Below are 15,912 nucleotides of genomic sequence, written 5' to 3' on the forward strand. Positions count from 1 at the left end.
GCCAGTTATGGGTGCGGCGGAGATTTAGTTTGGTCGCCCTGTCCGGGAGGAACCCGGACTGATCTGCATGCACTAAATCAGAGATGACCCCCCGTAGGCGCCTAGCCAGGATCGTAGCCAGAATCTTTGTCTCCATATTAAGGAGAGAGATCGGGCGGTAGGAGGCGCACCTGTCTCTAGGTTTCCCCTCCTTATGAATAGGGACAATTGTGGCCAAGGCCAAGTCCGGTGGCCAGCTCGCCGTTTGGCGTGCCTCGGCAAATAATTGACTAATATGGCGTTGCAGCAGGTCCGCTGTACGTTTGAAAAATTCCGCCGGGAAGCCGTTAGGTCCCGGCGTCTTCCCCGGCTTCAGGGACGTTATTGCTTCTCCTATTTCTTCAAACGTGATCTCTGCCTCCAGTTCCGTAGCATCTTCCTGAGACAGTTGCGGAACCTCCATGTCACTCAGATAGTGGTTAGCGTCCGTCTCGTCCCCCAAGTCCCTAGCTCTATAAAAGTCCTCGTAGTACGTCGCAAAGGCCTCCGCTATGGCCTCGTCTGTACAGGCTGTTCTGTGCCCTGCCTCTTCAATCCTGTCAACCCATCGCGCCGCCCTTTCTCTCTTGCTCAGCCATGCTAGGAGTTTTCCCGATTTGTCGCCCACGTCGTAGAGGCGGTGGATTGTCGCCAGGGCTTGTGTGCGTGCCTCTCCCGTGACCAATTCTCTATAGTGTCTCTGCGTGTCTAGTAGTTTCCTAAGCGTCTTTTCTTCCTTTCCCTGGTGGTATTCTGACTCGAGGTCTAAAATCGTGGCCTCCTTTGTCCTAACCGCCTGCTGCAGTTCCCTCCTGGCAGTTCCCAATCTGCAATTTATACGATCTCTAAGGACCGGCTTCAATGCTTCCCAGAGCGTGATCCCCGATTCTACTGAGCCCTCATTCTCATCCATATAGACCTTTATGTCCGCTCTGATTCCCTTCAGTATATCTGGTGTTTGCAGATCCCATGCTGCGAGGCGCCATTCCCTAGTCTTTACCCTTCTCTCTCTTCCTAGGTGTACATAGAGGGGGGAGTGGTCCGAAATTCCCCGTGCCTTATAGTCCGCTAAGTCATTGACCGTGATTTCTTGCCTAGAGGTAAATAGGTAATCTAGCCTGGAAAAGACCTTGTGAGCCCCGGAATAAAAGGAGTAGGCCTCCTGTGTCGGGTGGAGCCATCTCCAGACATCAGTGAGGCCCAAAGTGTTCATCTGTCTAGCCAGTGGTGTACCCCGTCCTGTCGTACGTGGGGAACCCGATCTATCTCTAGTGGTACACATTACATCGTTAAAGTCCCCCCCCACTATCTGAATCGTGTCTGCCGTGTCCAGAAGGATAGCCGTGACCGCAGTGAGGGTGCGTGATTGCAATTTTGGTGGGGCACAAACCGAAACAATTGTATATCTGCGCCTCTTCCATGTTCCCTGTACTCCTGCATATGTCCTCTGTGGGTCCAACCATGTGCGGGTGACGGCAAACGGTGTGGATTTTTTTACTAGGACTGCCGCCCCCCTGGAATCTGCCTTGTAACCTGCGTGCGCCAGCACCACGTGCCTACCTCTTGCTATAAAAGCGCATTGGGTGCCTCTGAGATGCGTCTTCTGAAGTAATATTATGTCAGGCGCTAGCCTCCTAAGATATGTATTTACTAGACCTCTTTTAATCTTCGACCCAAGGCCATTCACATTCCACGAGAGTATCGTGACGCCAGGGTCACCAGTGTGGTTGTGATCTAGTGGGTCTGCCATTGTGCGTTTCTTCCATAGTTCCCCGAATGGCACTCGCAGTGGAGTGGTGTAAGGAGCGTATTAGCATGCAGTCGCTGTTTCTCAACATCCCCCCCCCCCAACTCAAGAGAACTCTGGTCCCCCCTGGACCCCCCCCCCTCCCCACCACCCTCCCCGTCCAGACTCATCCCCATATTGGACCGAGCTTTCAGCGGGAGACGGTCTGTCGCCCACCCCTTCCACCCCTTAACTCAACTAAACCCTTGCCTTTCCCCCAACTCGAAAGGCAGTGAGAGCACCTGTTCCAGTGTTTATCTAGCCCAATGTCTCAACCAAGTCTAGGCAAGAAAGCATATACACTGAACCGGGGGATGACAACCAACACAAGGGAGAACTGGGAACTTGCGTCTCCTCGTGTCTCCCGGCCGTCTTCTTCAGTTAGCCACTCTGCAGCGTTCAGGAGTGTGAGTCTTGCGTGGCGGTGTCGGGACCGCTCTGTTTGCCGGATGAGTCTAGTTCCAGATGGTGGATCTCCTTCTCCAGCGGGTGCATCGAGTCTCTCTTCTCACCAGGGTCTGCTTCCCCCTGTTCCGAATCCCCATCGTCCGCTCGATCTTCATCGTCTCCTTCCGAGAGTGCCGAATTACGTGGGATTTGTCGTCTCATGCCCGCCGTGGAGGACCCTCCTGGCGATTCCGATCGGCCTCTCCTGGCCCCCGTGGGCATGCGTGCCTGATATGGAGTCCCAGTCGCGCGGGAGTGGAGTCTCCTCGATATCCGCCGTTGTGGTTTTGGGAGCCCCCAGCTGACTCTCTCTCTCAGCGACCTGTCCAATTCTTCGCGTCCTGCCGTCTCTCTACTGTTGAGGACAGGCCTCTCCTCCAGCCACTGCCAAGCGTCGTCTGGGTGTGTAAAGAAGATTGATTTGTCCTTGTATAGAACTTTAAGTTTCGCTGGGAACAGCAGCATGTAGGTGATATTCAGTGTTCTCAGTTTCGCTTTCACCAGATCAAAAGAGCGTCGCTGTTTCTGGACTTCCTGGCTATAATCCGGGAAGATCATGATGTTGGTGTTCTCCAGCCTGATCTCCCCCATTTTTCTGGCCTCACGAAGAATGAGGTCGCGATCCGCAAAATTCAGGAAACGTGCTATTACTGGCCTAGGTCGTGCACCCTCCGGGGGCTTCGCCAGCAGGGCCCTATGGGCTCGTTCGATTATGAAGCACGCCGAGAAGCGTGCCGTAGAGAAGGTCGAGGTCAGCCACGTGTGGAGGAAGGCCGCCATATCGTTCCCCTCAATTCCCTCCCTAAAACCCACAAAGCGGAGGTTATTGCGGCGTGCCCTATTTTCCGCATCGTCCACCTTCCAGAGGAGTTGTCTATGAGATGCTTGGAGTTCTGCCATTTCTTTGCGGAGTGTGGTAATGGAACCCTCTGCGTCTCCAAGGCGTGTTTCATTTTCCGTGACTCGCGCCGAAAGGTTCCTAAAGTCCTGCCGGAGGAGGGTGACCTCCGAGCCTACCTCGCCTATTTTAACTTCCAACGCCGCTCTCGATTCTTGGATGTCGGATCTTGAGGCTTGAATGGCTGCTAGAAGCCTATCAGTGTCTGGTAGGCCCTCTTGAGGTGCGCTGGGGTGATCCTTCCCCGGGCGGGAGGTCGCGAAGTTATCCATTGGGCCTTGTTTCAGGGATTTGAGAGCCGGAGTGTTTTTCCCCATGGCCCCCCACCGATAGGGCGTACGCCTCCGGATACAATGAGGACTACCTCCCCTCCTTGCACAGACAGATGGATGTAATCCGTGTGTATCTAGTGATTGCAGATATCAATCGCCAAGTCCCACTCCGCTGCCCGAGATATCGACATGTGTGTCTGTTCCTTGTCTGGTAAGTGTCCTCCACTCCGTGGGCTGACGGATACTCTCCCCTGTTGTGTCACAGTGTGAAGTGAGGATCTACACTTAAATGAGGAGGCAGGGTGAGGCAGGTTTGGCGTAGGAATCCCCACGGGCAGAATCAGTAGGTTCACTCAGGATTCAGGTGTCGGCCGGGTACCCCGTGCAGGGTCTAGCACGGTTTCCAAGCCCTCGTGGATAGTAGTGGGTGGGCAGGTGTTCAAGAGTGAGGAGGCCCACGCATATGGGGTGACGGGCCGGCTTCCCGGCCAGCAGGCTGGTACCACCCGGGACAGGAGGGGGCTCAGTTGGCCTCTGGTCCGATCGCCCCCACTGCACAGAGCCGGCACTTCGGCGATCGCCAGAGTAGGCTTGTGGCGCGTCTCTGTGGTCTGCTGTCTTCCGCCTCTCCTCTGTGTTCCCGCCGAAGTCGACTCTCGGTCTTTCCGTTGTCAGGCGCGGTGTCACCTCAGTTGGGCGCCATATTGGTAAAGGGTGTCCCCGTGCGTGCCGGGTCATGTGAGGCCGCTCCCCGCAGTGCCAGACCTTCCGCAGGTGTTCAGGACGCTTCCTTGGGTCTCGTACTCCAGCCCCAGGCAGGTCTCCCCGCCCCCGGCAATCCCGATCCCCCAGTCACGCCGCCATGTTGGTAAAGGTAGGTGCCGTCGCGGCGCGGTGCGGGGGGGGGGGCGCGGGGGAGGGGGGGGGGACCGTCTCTTCCTACCTGGGGCTTGCAGTGGGTCGCCGCCGCGGGGGCCTCGGGCTCTCGCCGGAGTCAGCAATACTGTGCGTTGGAGACCCCGGTGTATCCTGCTGGCGACCTCGTCATCCGTATCTCCGCCGACAGCTGCGGCCCCCGCCTCTCTCGGATCAAGTCGTGCAGGTAACCAAGCCGAGGCACACTCCTCTCCTGTTCCGCGTCCTGCAGCGATCACTCCCCGGCTGCCGCGTTCTGCTCCCGGTGTCCTGCCGAGGCTAGCGCCGAGCCCGGGGCGCCATCTTGGTTTCGCCTCATCCACCTATTTCAGACACGGGATTCACGAAATGCAGGCTCTCTGCCCGTCCGCAGACTCTCGCAGCCGCGTCGAGGCTTCAGCTTCCCTTTCAGAGTGCAACACAGCGATTTTCGAGTTTGTGGCTTTCAATTTAAGGCGGATTTGGTTATAGACGGCCGGGAGCTCTCAAGCCCTGCGTCTAGCTCGGCATGCTGCTAAGCCACCATGCATAAGGATTCTTAGCATTATATCTTAATCCCCTGCCTGCAGGATGACCATATTCTGTATAATAACTCTGTACAAAAGTCACTGCTATCATCATCCTTGGATGACAGGCCCACAGTAACATTACATATCTAGGTAGAACCCCTGAGGTTACCTTCCGTGTATACAAGCATAAAATCTTCACTGGGCAACCAGAGGAGAATCTTCCATGCTGACACAAGATGCTGAGATTCCTGCAGACTGAAACTCCATCCCGCAGTGCGGGGTGTCCGATTCGAGACCAAGACGGGGTCCTTCGTTCTCTCCCATCAGGTAGTGGGGTTGGCTTTTTACAAAGGGATTCTTGGCTTTACACCTACATACATGCTAGGTACACTTAGCTAGGGTTTGCATCTTAGGAGTACACTTGATTACAGCCATGTATCTATATGCCTGCATATATTCATTGTTTTAGTACCATGTAGAATTCTACCTCTTATTTACTCTGTTGGTGCTCGTAATCATAAAGATCTGTTTCTGTCTAATGGTTGTTGAAGCATACGTATTTTATACTAGAACGACGCTGGTTCAATAAATGTTTATAGAAAACGTCCCCATAATTTCGTCTGTGTATTTCTCTGAGAAGAAGGGAGCACAAGTGACTGAGCGAAAAGTACCAAATTGTTTCCACGATCCCTGAAGGATCAAGGGTTGTCATGTTTGATAGTTGCCAGAAACTATTTGCCCCTTGGTATGGTTAGGGGGCTTATAGTGGCACTGGGAGCTAGCTGGTCTAAAGGCTAAAATCCTTTGGGGGTGTCTGGAATCATTCTGGACACCAATCCCTTAGTTTATGTTGTCTAAACACGCAGATCCTACATAGATTAGAAGGAACTACACAATATTAGGATATACTTACATTTGCTTAATTATTGTCTATTGGAGACATCTTGAAGCAGATATTTGTATCAACAAGTTAGCAGGGACCTTGGGACGTCTAGGGTTAGCAAAGGTAGAGGAAGGTATTGCAGGGCCCTGGTAAGAAGGTTGAATGTATTGAAGTGGAAATGTAAAAGTAGGTGAACTGTAAGGCACCAGAATGAACATACCAGAGAAAACAAAAGCATGACAGATGGACATTCTAATTGCATTTGGGGTTCTCGACACCTCTTGGCTTGCTACAGTCTTAAGAATCGATGGCAGAACGAAAGTGATAGAACAGGCTCTGGCATTGCACTGATTTCACGGGCAGTCCAACCCCCCCCCCCCCCCCCAAAACCCCACTGCACTCATGTTATTGGCTGCATCCAGAGTTGAAAACTCCACGGGAAGAGAGCAAGAGTCAATGCAACTTCGCAAACAAAGGGCAAAGAACAGCAGGCAGTAGGAAAGCACATGGGAAGGTGGCTGCTTCATATGGTTTGTCAAGAGAGCTGCACATCACAAAGTAAAACAAATAGGTCACCCCTCCCTAGGTGGAATCATCTGACTGCTCTACCAATTAAACATCCACGTCTTGCAAAGGTGAAACTCCACAGATCATGAAATTAATTTGCATATCACACACTGAACGGTGGGCCAATATTTACACAAGTTACAAATAAACTGGGACCTCCCTGTGATGATATTAAAGGGGGGATTAATGAACATGCAACACCTAACAAATGGGAAACACAAGTACCTGCATTCTAACTCGCTGTTAAGAAGGGACCTTACCATTTGGTAGTTTTCATACCTACTGGCGTGAACCGAAAGCACAGTATTATCATGATAACCACCTCATCAATGCCATGAACAAACAGTGGTGGGTTCTCATACTGTCACCCTGTATCTTTGTCAGGAATGCGGACCGCTGCATGGACGGGGGGGTAAGACTTGGCAGCCAGGCATAGCTGAACTACTTAGAAGCCTGTATTTCATCGATTTACATCTTGATTGTAGCTTACAATACGCGGAGTATGATTTGACAGCTGGTGATTAGTAAGGATTAGAGCCCTCCAAATGTGAATGTAATTAAAAAAACATTTAATCAAATCGTCCAGCCCTTGTTGAAGCAAATCATGTCTTCAGTATCACAATCAAGGCTCCTCTGTCTGCAATCAGATACTGTCGACTATCTTGTCGGGCAGGGATCCGAGGTGTGCCAAAGCGTGAACAGCCGATGCCTTCCGCATGAGTCTCTCTGTCAAAGGCGAATTTGGCTTCAGAGCATCCCGCTCTATTAACAGAGAACTAGAAAAAGGAAACATCTGTTAGATTGTTGAAACGCAGTGGTGTAACAATAGATATCGTCTGTGGCTTTTTTGAGGGAAGCTCCATCAATTGGAGTAACAAATGTTTACCGAAAATAATGAATGTTTTTATGTTTGCAAACTATGTGTCCCAAGGTTTATACAATGATGACTTAACTGAGTATTTGCACACAAATCTCACAATGTTGAAGCTAACAGAACCAGGGCCAAAACATATTTTATTTTCATTGAAGGTGATAGAGTAGATTCAACTAAATAATGACTGTTTAGTAACCTGAATGAGGTACATATGCAAGAGATTATAGGACACTACAGAATTGTTTTTCCTGGGATTGGCTAAATAAGGCTTGAACTAGGCCCAAATTCTATTTTGGATTTAAAATCGTGATAATGTTTTCCTTCTTACTGTCTGCACTCGCAGCAAAAAGTGCACAGAAACATTAGAAGTAATGTGTACTGTGATTTTCTTATAATAAATAATGTTGTTCTATGTAGGTGGTAGTGATAGTTTTCCTCTAAAATGCTGTTGTTCAAAGTTATTCCAGTTCTTACGGCCTCAAGCTCAGAGGGCCTATTTATTTATTAAGTTTCTCATCGTTTTACACACACCAAGATTTGTACTGTTGCATACAATAACATAACGGCAAAGAAAGGGCTAATTATTGTTCATTCAGGGGATGGTGATATGTATTGCTACATTTTATTCTGAATTGTGATTTCTGAGCCTAGGTATCATTTTGCTCACCTTATATAAATTGTGTGATTTTTACTGTGTATTTTACTATAAAAGAGGAATTCTGGAGGTGAGCTGTACTTGTTCAGACTTTCTCTTAGGCAGCAGACTAGTGCTATTGAGAGAGGCTTTAAGTCATCTCATTCTGCATTTGACTGAACGTTATGTTAATTCCCCATATATGAGATACGATAAATCACATTTTGCTCTTGTTAATAACCTCAATTATTTAATAACCCTTCATGGTTGCTATCTTTATCTTGCTCAAGAAGGTTTATTTATCTGACTATACTATTTTATTTAACGTCAATCCTAATCTATTTTGTGACACATTTCCAGATACATCCTTCAGAACTCCATCACCCCGATCCTGCGCAGATGCTTTATTTCTAGATCATCTATACGATAATGCCATCAGTTTTGGTGGAGAATGTGGGCAGAGCAACACAAAAGTAATAGAATAAATAAGATACAGGGATAACATTTCCCCTGCCTTGGATCGGTCTACACTAGCTTTTTGCAAACTGTGAGAGGGGAGATTGTAGACCTGACACCCTTGGCGTGGTTTTCCCCTATCTTTTTGCCTCTGCCTCCTGTATTTTTGATGCTGTGCTGGATTTCGTTTTTGCTGGTTTAGATGCTTTGGACACTCTGCCACTGCTGATCAGTGCCAGAGTGTAAGTGCTCCCTATGGAAATTGTGATATTGATTAGATATACATGATTGGCCTATTTGTATTACCAAGTCCCTAGTAAAGTGCACTGGGTGTGCCAGGGCTGGTGATGACAGATGCTACTAGTGGGCCTGCAGCGCTGATTGTGCCACCCACATGAGTAGCCCTAAAATGCTGTCTCAGACCTGCCACCGCAGTGCCTGTGTGCAGTCAGTGAACTGCCATGTCCTCCTGGTCAGTGTCCCCACTGACTAGGCCTAACCCTTCCCTTTTTGTGCACATTGGTCACCCCTATGGAAGGCTCAAGGCACCCCCTTGGGCAGGGTACAGTGTATACGAAAGGTAGAGCATGTACTAGTGCAGGTAACATGCTCTGGTAGTGAACAGCAGCCATTTTGTGTGATCACTGCTGCAAGGTTATCTTGCTCCATAGACTAACATGGGGGGCTGGACCCAATGGCTACCAGCCTATCTTACCATAGGAACAAGATAGGACATAAGTGATTCATATCCCTGAACTCAGAATTTAATAACACATCTTTTAGGAAAGGTTGTTTTTAAATTATGTGTTTGAGAACAGCACTTTTAGAAATGAGCTGTTCTCTTGTCTGACCTTTCTGTGTGCCTTGGCCTGCTTGTGGATTGACTGTCTAGTTTGAGGGTGACAGGGGCTGGGGAGCCCCCAGGAGGTTGTCCGAGTCAGCCCTTGGCTGAATGACTGCATTTGCAACTAGAGTGGTGGGAGGGGATAGCACCTGGGAGTGAATAGGGCTGTGCCTGCCTGCCACAATGCTGGCTCCACCTCCTGCCGGGCGGCTGACAACTCTGCCCCTCACTCTGAAAAGAAGGAAGAAGCCAAGTAAACAAAGTGACCCAGCAACACCCAGAACTGGTTCAGACCGGGCTCAGGACCCACTTGCACAAAGACTTCAAAGACTTTTAGGGGTATAAGAGAAGGACCCCTGACAACAGATTTTCAGATTCTACATTCAAGAGGAACCTCTGCCAGAAGAAGAACCGCTGAAGAAACTAGGAAGACTGCCCTTGCTGTGTGCTCTGGGGCTGACCGGTTTTGCTGCTCAACTGAAGGAGAGAAGAAGGGGACTTTGCTGTGTGCTGTGACTCCTGCCTGCTTGACCTCAAGACTTTGCTGTGTGCTGTGTCTACAAGAATCTTCAAGGGCCTGAGAAGAGCTGGCCTCCTGTCCTGGAACCCAGGGTCAAAAGGTTCCCCCAGAAACTGCAAGACGCTGTGGAGATCGTGCTCCATTGACTACTTGGTGCGTGAGTTTTCCACTGCAGGCCGTGCCAGCTGACAGGTGTGCTCATCGGCACATCAGTGTAGAAGATCGGAGGATCGTTGTGCCTCCCCTCGTGGCCTAGCCCCTAAAAAGAGTTGGTGGCTTCACAAGCTCTCTGCCGGCCTTTTGCCCATTCAGAAATCGCCGTGCCGCTTACACCACCGCTGCCCGGGGCCTGAATCATCCCGGAAATCTTGCCGTCCCGTGCCGGGGTCGCTGAAGGAAAACCGAAGGATCGGAGCCCTGATTGGCTCAAAGTGGTGAGCCCCCTTCAGCAACGCCGCGCAAGGATTGGCTGGCAGCGAGAAGCACTTTCGCGGCGCCGCACTGTCATTGGCGGGCTGCGGGAGGCTTGCTTGTAGGTTGCAAGCTGATTGGCTGGTTCGAGAGCAATGCCGTGGCGTCACGAGGGGCTCGCCGACGGAGCCGCGCCCGGATTGGTCAGCGACACAAGAGCATCGCCGCAAAGACGCCGAGGGAGCCGTAAGAACCTTCCCCGGCCTGCCGTCTTCCCGTCCACATCGTGACACACCCAGGGAGCCGTGAGAGTATCCCCGGCCTGCCGTCCCCGCGCCTGTCAGGTATTTTAGCTCCCCGCCGCCCGTTGGATTGTCAAGGGCAGGCGGAGAGCTTGCGGGACCGGCGGGGGCCGAAGGGGGGTGATTTCCTGCTTAAAGAGGCTCCGGGTGTAATTCCGCTAAAAGCGCTTCGTGAACAGCGCTAGCTACAGCATTTTTGGTCTTTGTCTCTAAGCATTATCGATTACAGCTATCTTCCTGCAAGTGCTTTGCTAAACTGAAGACTGAGACTGGGATAAGTTCCCTAGATAACTTCCTAACAAAGTGCCAATATAAAGAAGAGTTAAGCAATTTGTGTGTAACTGCCTTACCTTTGGTGAACTGTCTAAAACTAGATAAAGATATTTTTTTTTGATATACTTACCTGTGTGGTGTCAGTTTGTGGTGTATACTGAAGTTATTATGTGTGTGTTAAGTGCAACTACCTTACGCATTGCCTTGGGGATAGGCCTGTCTGCTCGTGCCACGCTACCTAAGGGGTGAGCAGGGGTTATCTGCAGTGTGTATCTCTCTACCCTGACTAGAAGTAGGGGTCCCTATTTGGTCAAAGGTAATTACCTCTGCCAACTAGAGACCCCCAGTTCTAACAGAGATGATTTATGGTGGGTTGCGAAAGTCCAAGCAATAAATAAAGTTGACTTTAAATTCTGTATTTATCTTGACACTGTTCCTGCACTTCTAAAACATAGGTCAAATGTTAGGCTATGTCTCTTGAAAAACTGCGGATTTTTTTTTAACATGGGGATCGGTGTTTACAAATTCCTCTCACTTTGCAATCAGAGAAAGAAAAGTAAAGTAAATTATGTGACAATCTTGCTGGAGTACAGGAGTATGAAAGGAAAGGCTGTAGGATATAAAAATGTAAATACCTGTACATGAACTGAACACATTCACCAGTTAGGAATGCAAAAATGAAGCCGTTTTTTGTAATTCTGAAATGTGATAGAAGGGATCATGTTGCTTACCCAGAAAGCATCTGTTCTTGGCATGCAGAGTTGTAGATTCACATGCTTTGCATATTCCTGCCATCTAGTGTTGGGTCCGGAAATTTGTACGTTGTTTTCTTTCAAAGAAGTCTTTCCAGTCATGATGTAAGGTGACTCCTCCTTTCGGTAATAGTGTGCATGGGCATCAACTCCATTGTTAGATTGTTTTCCTGCAAGAGGGTGAGAATGGAATGTATGTAGTAAAGAGATGTCCATGCGTAAATAATGTAATTAATGAGAACTGCAACAACTACAGATGTGCGGGGAGGTGGGAGGGCACATGTGAATCTACAGCTCTATATGCCAAGAACAGATGCTTAAAGGGTAAGTAACATAATCCGTTCGAGGCATTTGTGTTGTAGATACACATGCTTTGCATAGATTATATAGCAGTATTCTCCCAAAGCAGTGGCTAACCAGTAGATGTTGCAGTTGTCAGAAAAAGTGTTTTTAGCACTGCTTGTTCTACATTGGCTTATTGGCGTGCTAATACATCCACACAATAGTGTTTGGTAAATGTGTGTGGTTTAGACCATGTTGCTGCTTTACAGATGTCATTTATAGGGATCTTACCTAAGAAGGTCATAGATGCCCTTATTTTGAGAGTGGAATGTGCTTTAGGGGGTATAGATAAAGGTCTTTTAGCATTTGTGTAGCAAGTTTTAATGCAATCCATCTTGAAATTCCGGATTTACAAATAAGATTGCCTTTGTGAGGTGGTGTAAATGAAACAAACAGTTGCTTTGTTATACGAAAATCTTTTGCTCTGTCAATATAATACAATAAAGCTCTTGTGACATTAACTGTGTAAACAGCCCGTTCTGCTACGGAATCAGTTTGAGGAAAGAACACAGGTAACTTAACTGATTGGTTAATATGGAAAGCAGGAACCACTTTGGGAAGGAATCTGGGATTGGAACGAAGAACTACCCTATCTTTATGGAGTAGAAAGATGGGTTCTTCGAAGGTTATAGCCTGTAGCTCACCAACTCTCCTTAGCCCCTTCCATGCTAATAACAAGGTCAGCTCGTCATGCAGTGTACTGGAGCTGTGCTTATGACGAGCTGACCTTGTCATGAACAAGGGAAAATCTGAATTTCAGCACCCAGCGGGAATTGCCTTAGCACCAATGTGGTTAATGAAGTGACTGCAGTGAGGAATGCAACCTTTTATGAGAGAAAATAAATGTAAAAGACACTTGTGTAGTGGTTCAAAGGGTGGACCCATAAGTCTTTTAAGTACAACAGTAAGCTTCCACACTGGTCCCGGGGGAATTCTTGGTGGTAGGACTCTCTTTAAGACCTCCATAAAGGTTTTAATGACAAGAACTTTGAACTAAGACAAATGCTGTCTGTTTTGTAAATAGGCAGCTACCGCTGCAAGGTGTAACTGAATAGATGTGCAAGTTAGCCCACAATGCTGTAGGTGCAGAAGGTAACAGCCAATGTCCTGAACCAAAGCATCTAGAGGTAGAATTTTGTTGTTATCACAGTAGACAACAAATCGTTTCCATTTTGCTGCACAGCAAGTTCTGGTAGTAGGTCTTCTTTCAAAATAGTCATTCAGTCTGGTGGCAAATTTAAATATCCAAACTCTATGACTTCAGGAGCCAAATCGCTAAGTTGAGCTCATTTAGATTTGGATGCTTGATTTCTCCATGATTCTGAGTGAGGAGACTGGAGTTGTGATGTAGCTTTTGATGTGGAACTACTGAGAGTTCTAACACAGTGGTGTACCACGGTTGACAGGCCCATGTGGGAGCTACCAAAATCAGTGTGAGTGATGTTTTCCAGAGTTTTCGAACCACAAACGGAAGGAGTGGGAGAGGCGGAAAAGCATAGGCAAATATCTCTGACCAATTCATCAATAGAGCATTGCCTTCGGATAGAGGGTGTGGGAAGCTGGAGGTGAAGTTTGGGCATTGTGCGATGTCTACTGTGGCGAACAGATCTATTTGCGGGTATCCACATTGTTGACAGTACGGAAGGAGAACTTGGGAAGGAAGTTCTCACTCGTGTATATGTTGTCTCTTTCTGCTGAGGAGGTCGGCAATCTGATTGTTCACTCCTGGGAGGTATTCTGCCTGAAGGTGAATATTGTGATGGACTGCCCATTTCCAAATCGTCTGAGACAGGTGTGACAGAGACAGTGTCCCCCTCCCCCTGTTTTTGTACATAGTACACAACCGTCAGTTTGTCCGTGCGGACTAGTACAACTTTGCCTGTGAGATGAGACTGAAAATCTTTCAGTGCTAGAAATACTGCTAAAAGCTCTTGATAGTTGATATGGAGACATTTGTGTTTGTCGTCCCAGAGACACTGAATTGTGTAATGATAGGATGTACACCCAAACCAGTGAGAGATGCGTCTGCTGTTAGCACGACTTGTGGAACAGGGTAGATGAAAGGCCGCCCTTTTGATAAAATGTGTGTGTTCCACCACTGCAGAGAGCAATGGGTGCAGCTGTCCACCAACGCTAGGGGCCAGATGTATGACAATTTGCTTTTGCGACTCACAAATTGCGAAAAATTGCGAGTCGCAAATGTACAACAGTGTCAGAGACTCTGTAAGTGATTCCCAATGGGGTCGCAAAATGAGTCGCTCATGAATATAAATGAGCCACTCGCAATTTGCGACCCCATTGGGAATGGCTGGCCCTCCCAGGGATGGTGGCCTGCTGGGCTCAGCAGACCCTCACGTCTGGGACTGCTTCTAAATGCAGGAAAACTGGATGCATAAAAAAAGAAAAATGTTTTAGTTTCATTTTTTAAGGGCAGGCAGTGGTCCTTGAGACCACTGTCTGCCCTTAAAACATATGTTCCCATGCATTCCCAAGAGGAAGTGTTTGTGAATGCTTTACCAACCACTTGAAGTGGGTGGTAAATTGCGACTGTTTTGCGACTGCAATTGCGGTCGCAAAACAGTCATACATAGGGCTCAGACTCGCCATTAGGAAGGGACACTCTTGAAACGCCCCTTCCTAAAAGCGAGTATCAAATAAATTGTGATTCGCTGATTAGGGTTTGTACATGGCCCTTAGGTATTTTCGCATGCGCAAATGGGTCGCAAACCCGTTTGCGCATGCAAAAATGCGTTGTACATCTTGTCCCAAATCTGTTATTTGAGCCTGTGACTGATCCCACTGACGCGCTAAGCATTCTTGTAATGGACGCATGTGTAGTCTTGCATGAGGCACTATTGCAATGCATGACGCCATCATTCTTAGTATATGCATGAAAGTCCTGGCTGGCAAGGTTTCGACCTGTAGCAATAGAGTTTAGATATTTCAAAATCTGGCTGCATTGGGGGAGGCTAGAGTCGTGTGAGTGTTAAGAGTGGCTACTAGATAAGATTGTGAAGGCTGTAGGTGAGACTTTTGAATGTTGACCGTGAAACCCAATTGGTGGAGTAGGTGTAGTGTGGTGGGAGTGTGTTCTTGACACTTTTGGTGTGTGCTGGCTTTGATGAACCAGTCATCTAGGTACGGAAATACATGAATTTGTTGTCTTCTGAGATGAGCTGCCACTACTGCTAGACATGTTGTAAACACTCTGGGAGCAGTAGTTACTCCGAATGGGAGAACTTTGAACTGATAGTGCTTGCCTGCTATCACAAATCTGAGATATTTGCAAAGGACTGGATGAGTGGGAATGTGAAAATAGGCATCTTTTAAGTCCAGTGTGGACATAAAATTACCTTGCTGTAGAAGCGGAAGAACCTGTTGAAGTGTTACCATATGGAAATGTTCTGACAGTATGTACTGGTTTAACTCTCCGAGATCCAAAATTGGTCTTAAGGAGCCATCCTTTTTGGGGATTAGAAAATAAAAAGTGTAAACCCCTGAACCTTGGCATTGAATTGGAACTAATTCTATGGCTCCTTTTTCTAAATGAGATTACACCTCTTGTTTGAGTAACTGTAAAAGGTTTGATGAACGTTTGTGAACGCAAGGTGGAATGTTTGGTGGATTGGAGGTGAGCTCTAGGCAATAACCATGTTGGATAAGGTTGAGCACCCATTAGTCGGTTGTTCTAGTTTACTAAATAGGGAAAAACTGTTGAAGTCTTCCCCCACCAGGTGGTAAGTGATCAGGGGAAGTATTGGCAAGTCACGGTTTATTAGGGGAAGGGGTGTTACACGGTGTGGTGCCTTTACCCTTACCTTTGGAATTGTTTCCTCTATATCATCCTCTACAGAAACCTCTAGAGGGAAAGGCCTGAATGTTGCCTTTATAAGAGGAAGCATTAGGGTCAGAGGATGTTGTTTTGGACCCTGCTCTGTAAAATGAGTGGCAAAAGGAGCCTCTATTGAATGGGGACTGGCATTCATAGACTTTGCCACTTTGGTGTCCTTTTTCATCTTTTCTAAGGACTGGTCAACTACAGGACCAAACAGGTGTTCCTTGTCGAAGGGGGTGTTCAAAATGGACTGTTGAACTTCAGGGTTAAACCCCGAGATCCTAAGCCATGCATGCTTTCTGATGAGAATGCTGGTATTGATCACCCTAGCTGGGATGTCAGCTGCATCTAAAGCCCATCTGAATTAGGAGTTC

General features: G+C 48.1%; 1 protein-coding gene across 1 annotated transcript in view; it reads right to left on the reverse strand.

The window, feature by feature from the left end:
* Positions 1-6,847: 6,847 nt before the first annotated feature.
* The window catches only part of TTC38 (tetratricopeptide repeat domain 38), a 620,299-nt gene continuing 611,234 nt past the window's right edge, over positions 6,848-15,912 (reverse strand). The window contains exon 14 of the mRNA XM_078673810.1: positions 6,848-7,071. Within this exon, the coding sequence (XP_078529936.1) occupies positions 6,939-7,071 (133 nt within the window). The 3' untranslated portion in view covers positions 6,848-6,938. The remainder of the gene's footprint in view (positions 7,072-15,912) is intronic.

The sequence above is a fragment of the Lissotriton helveticus genome, chromosome 1_1 (assembly GCF_964261635.1).
Source record: "Lissotriton helveticus chromosome 1_1, aLisHel1.1, whole genome shotgun sequence".
NCBI lineage: Eukaryota > Metazoa > Chordata > Amphibia > Caudata > Salamandridae > Lissotriton > Lissotriton helveticus.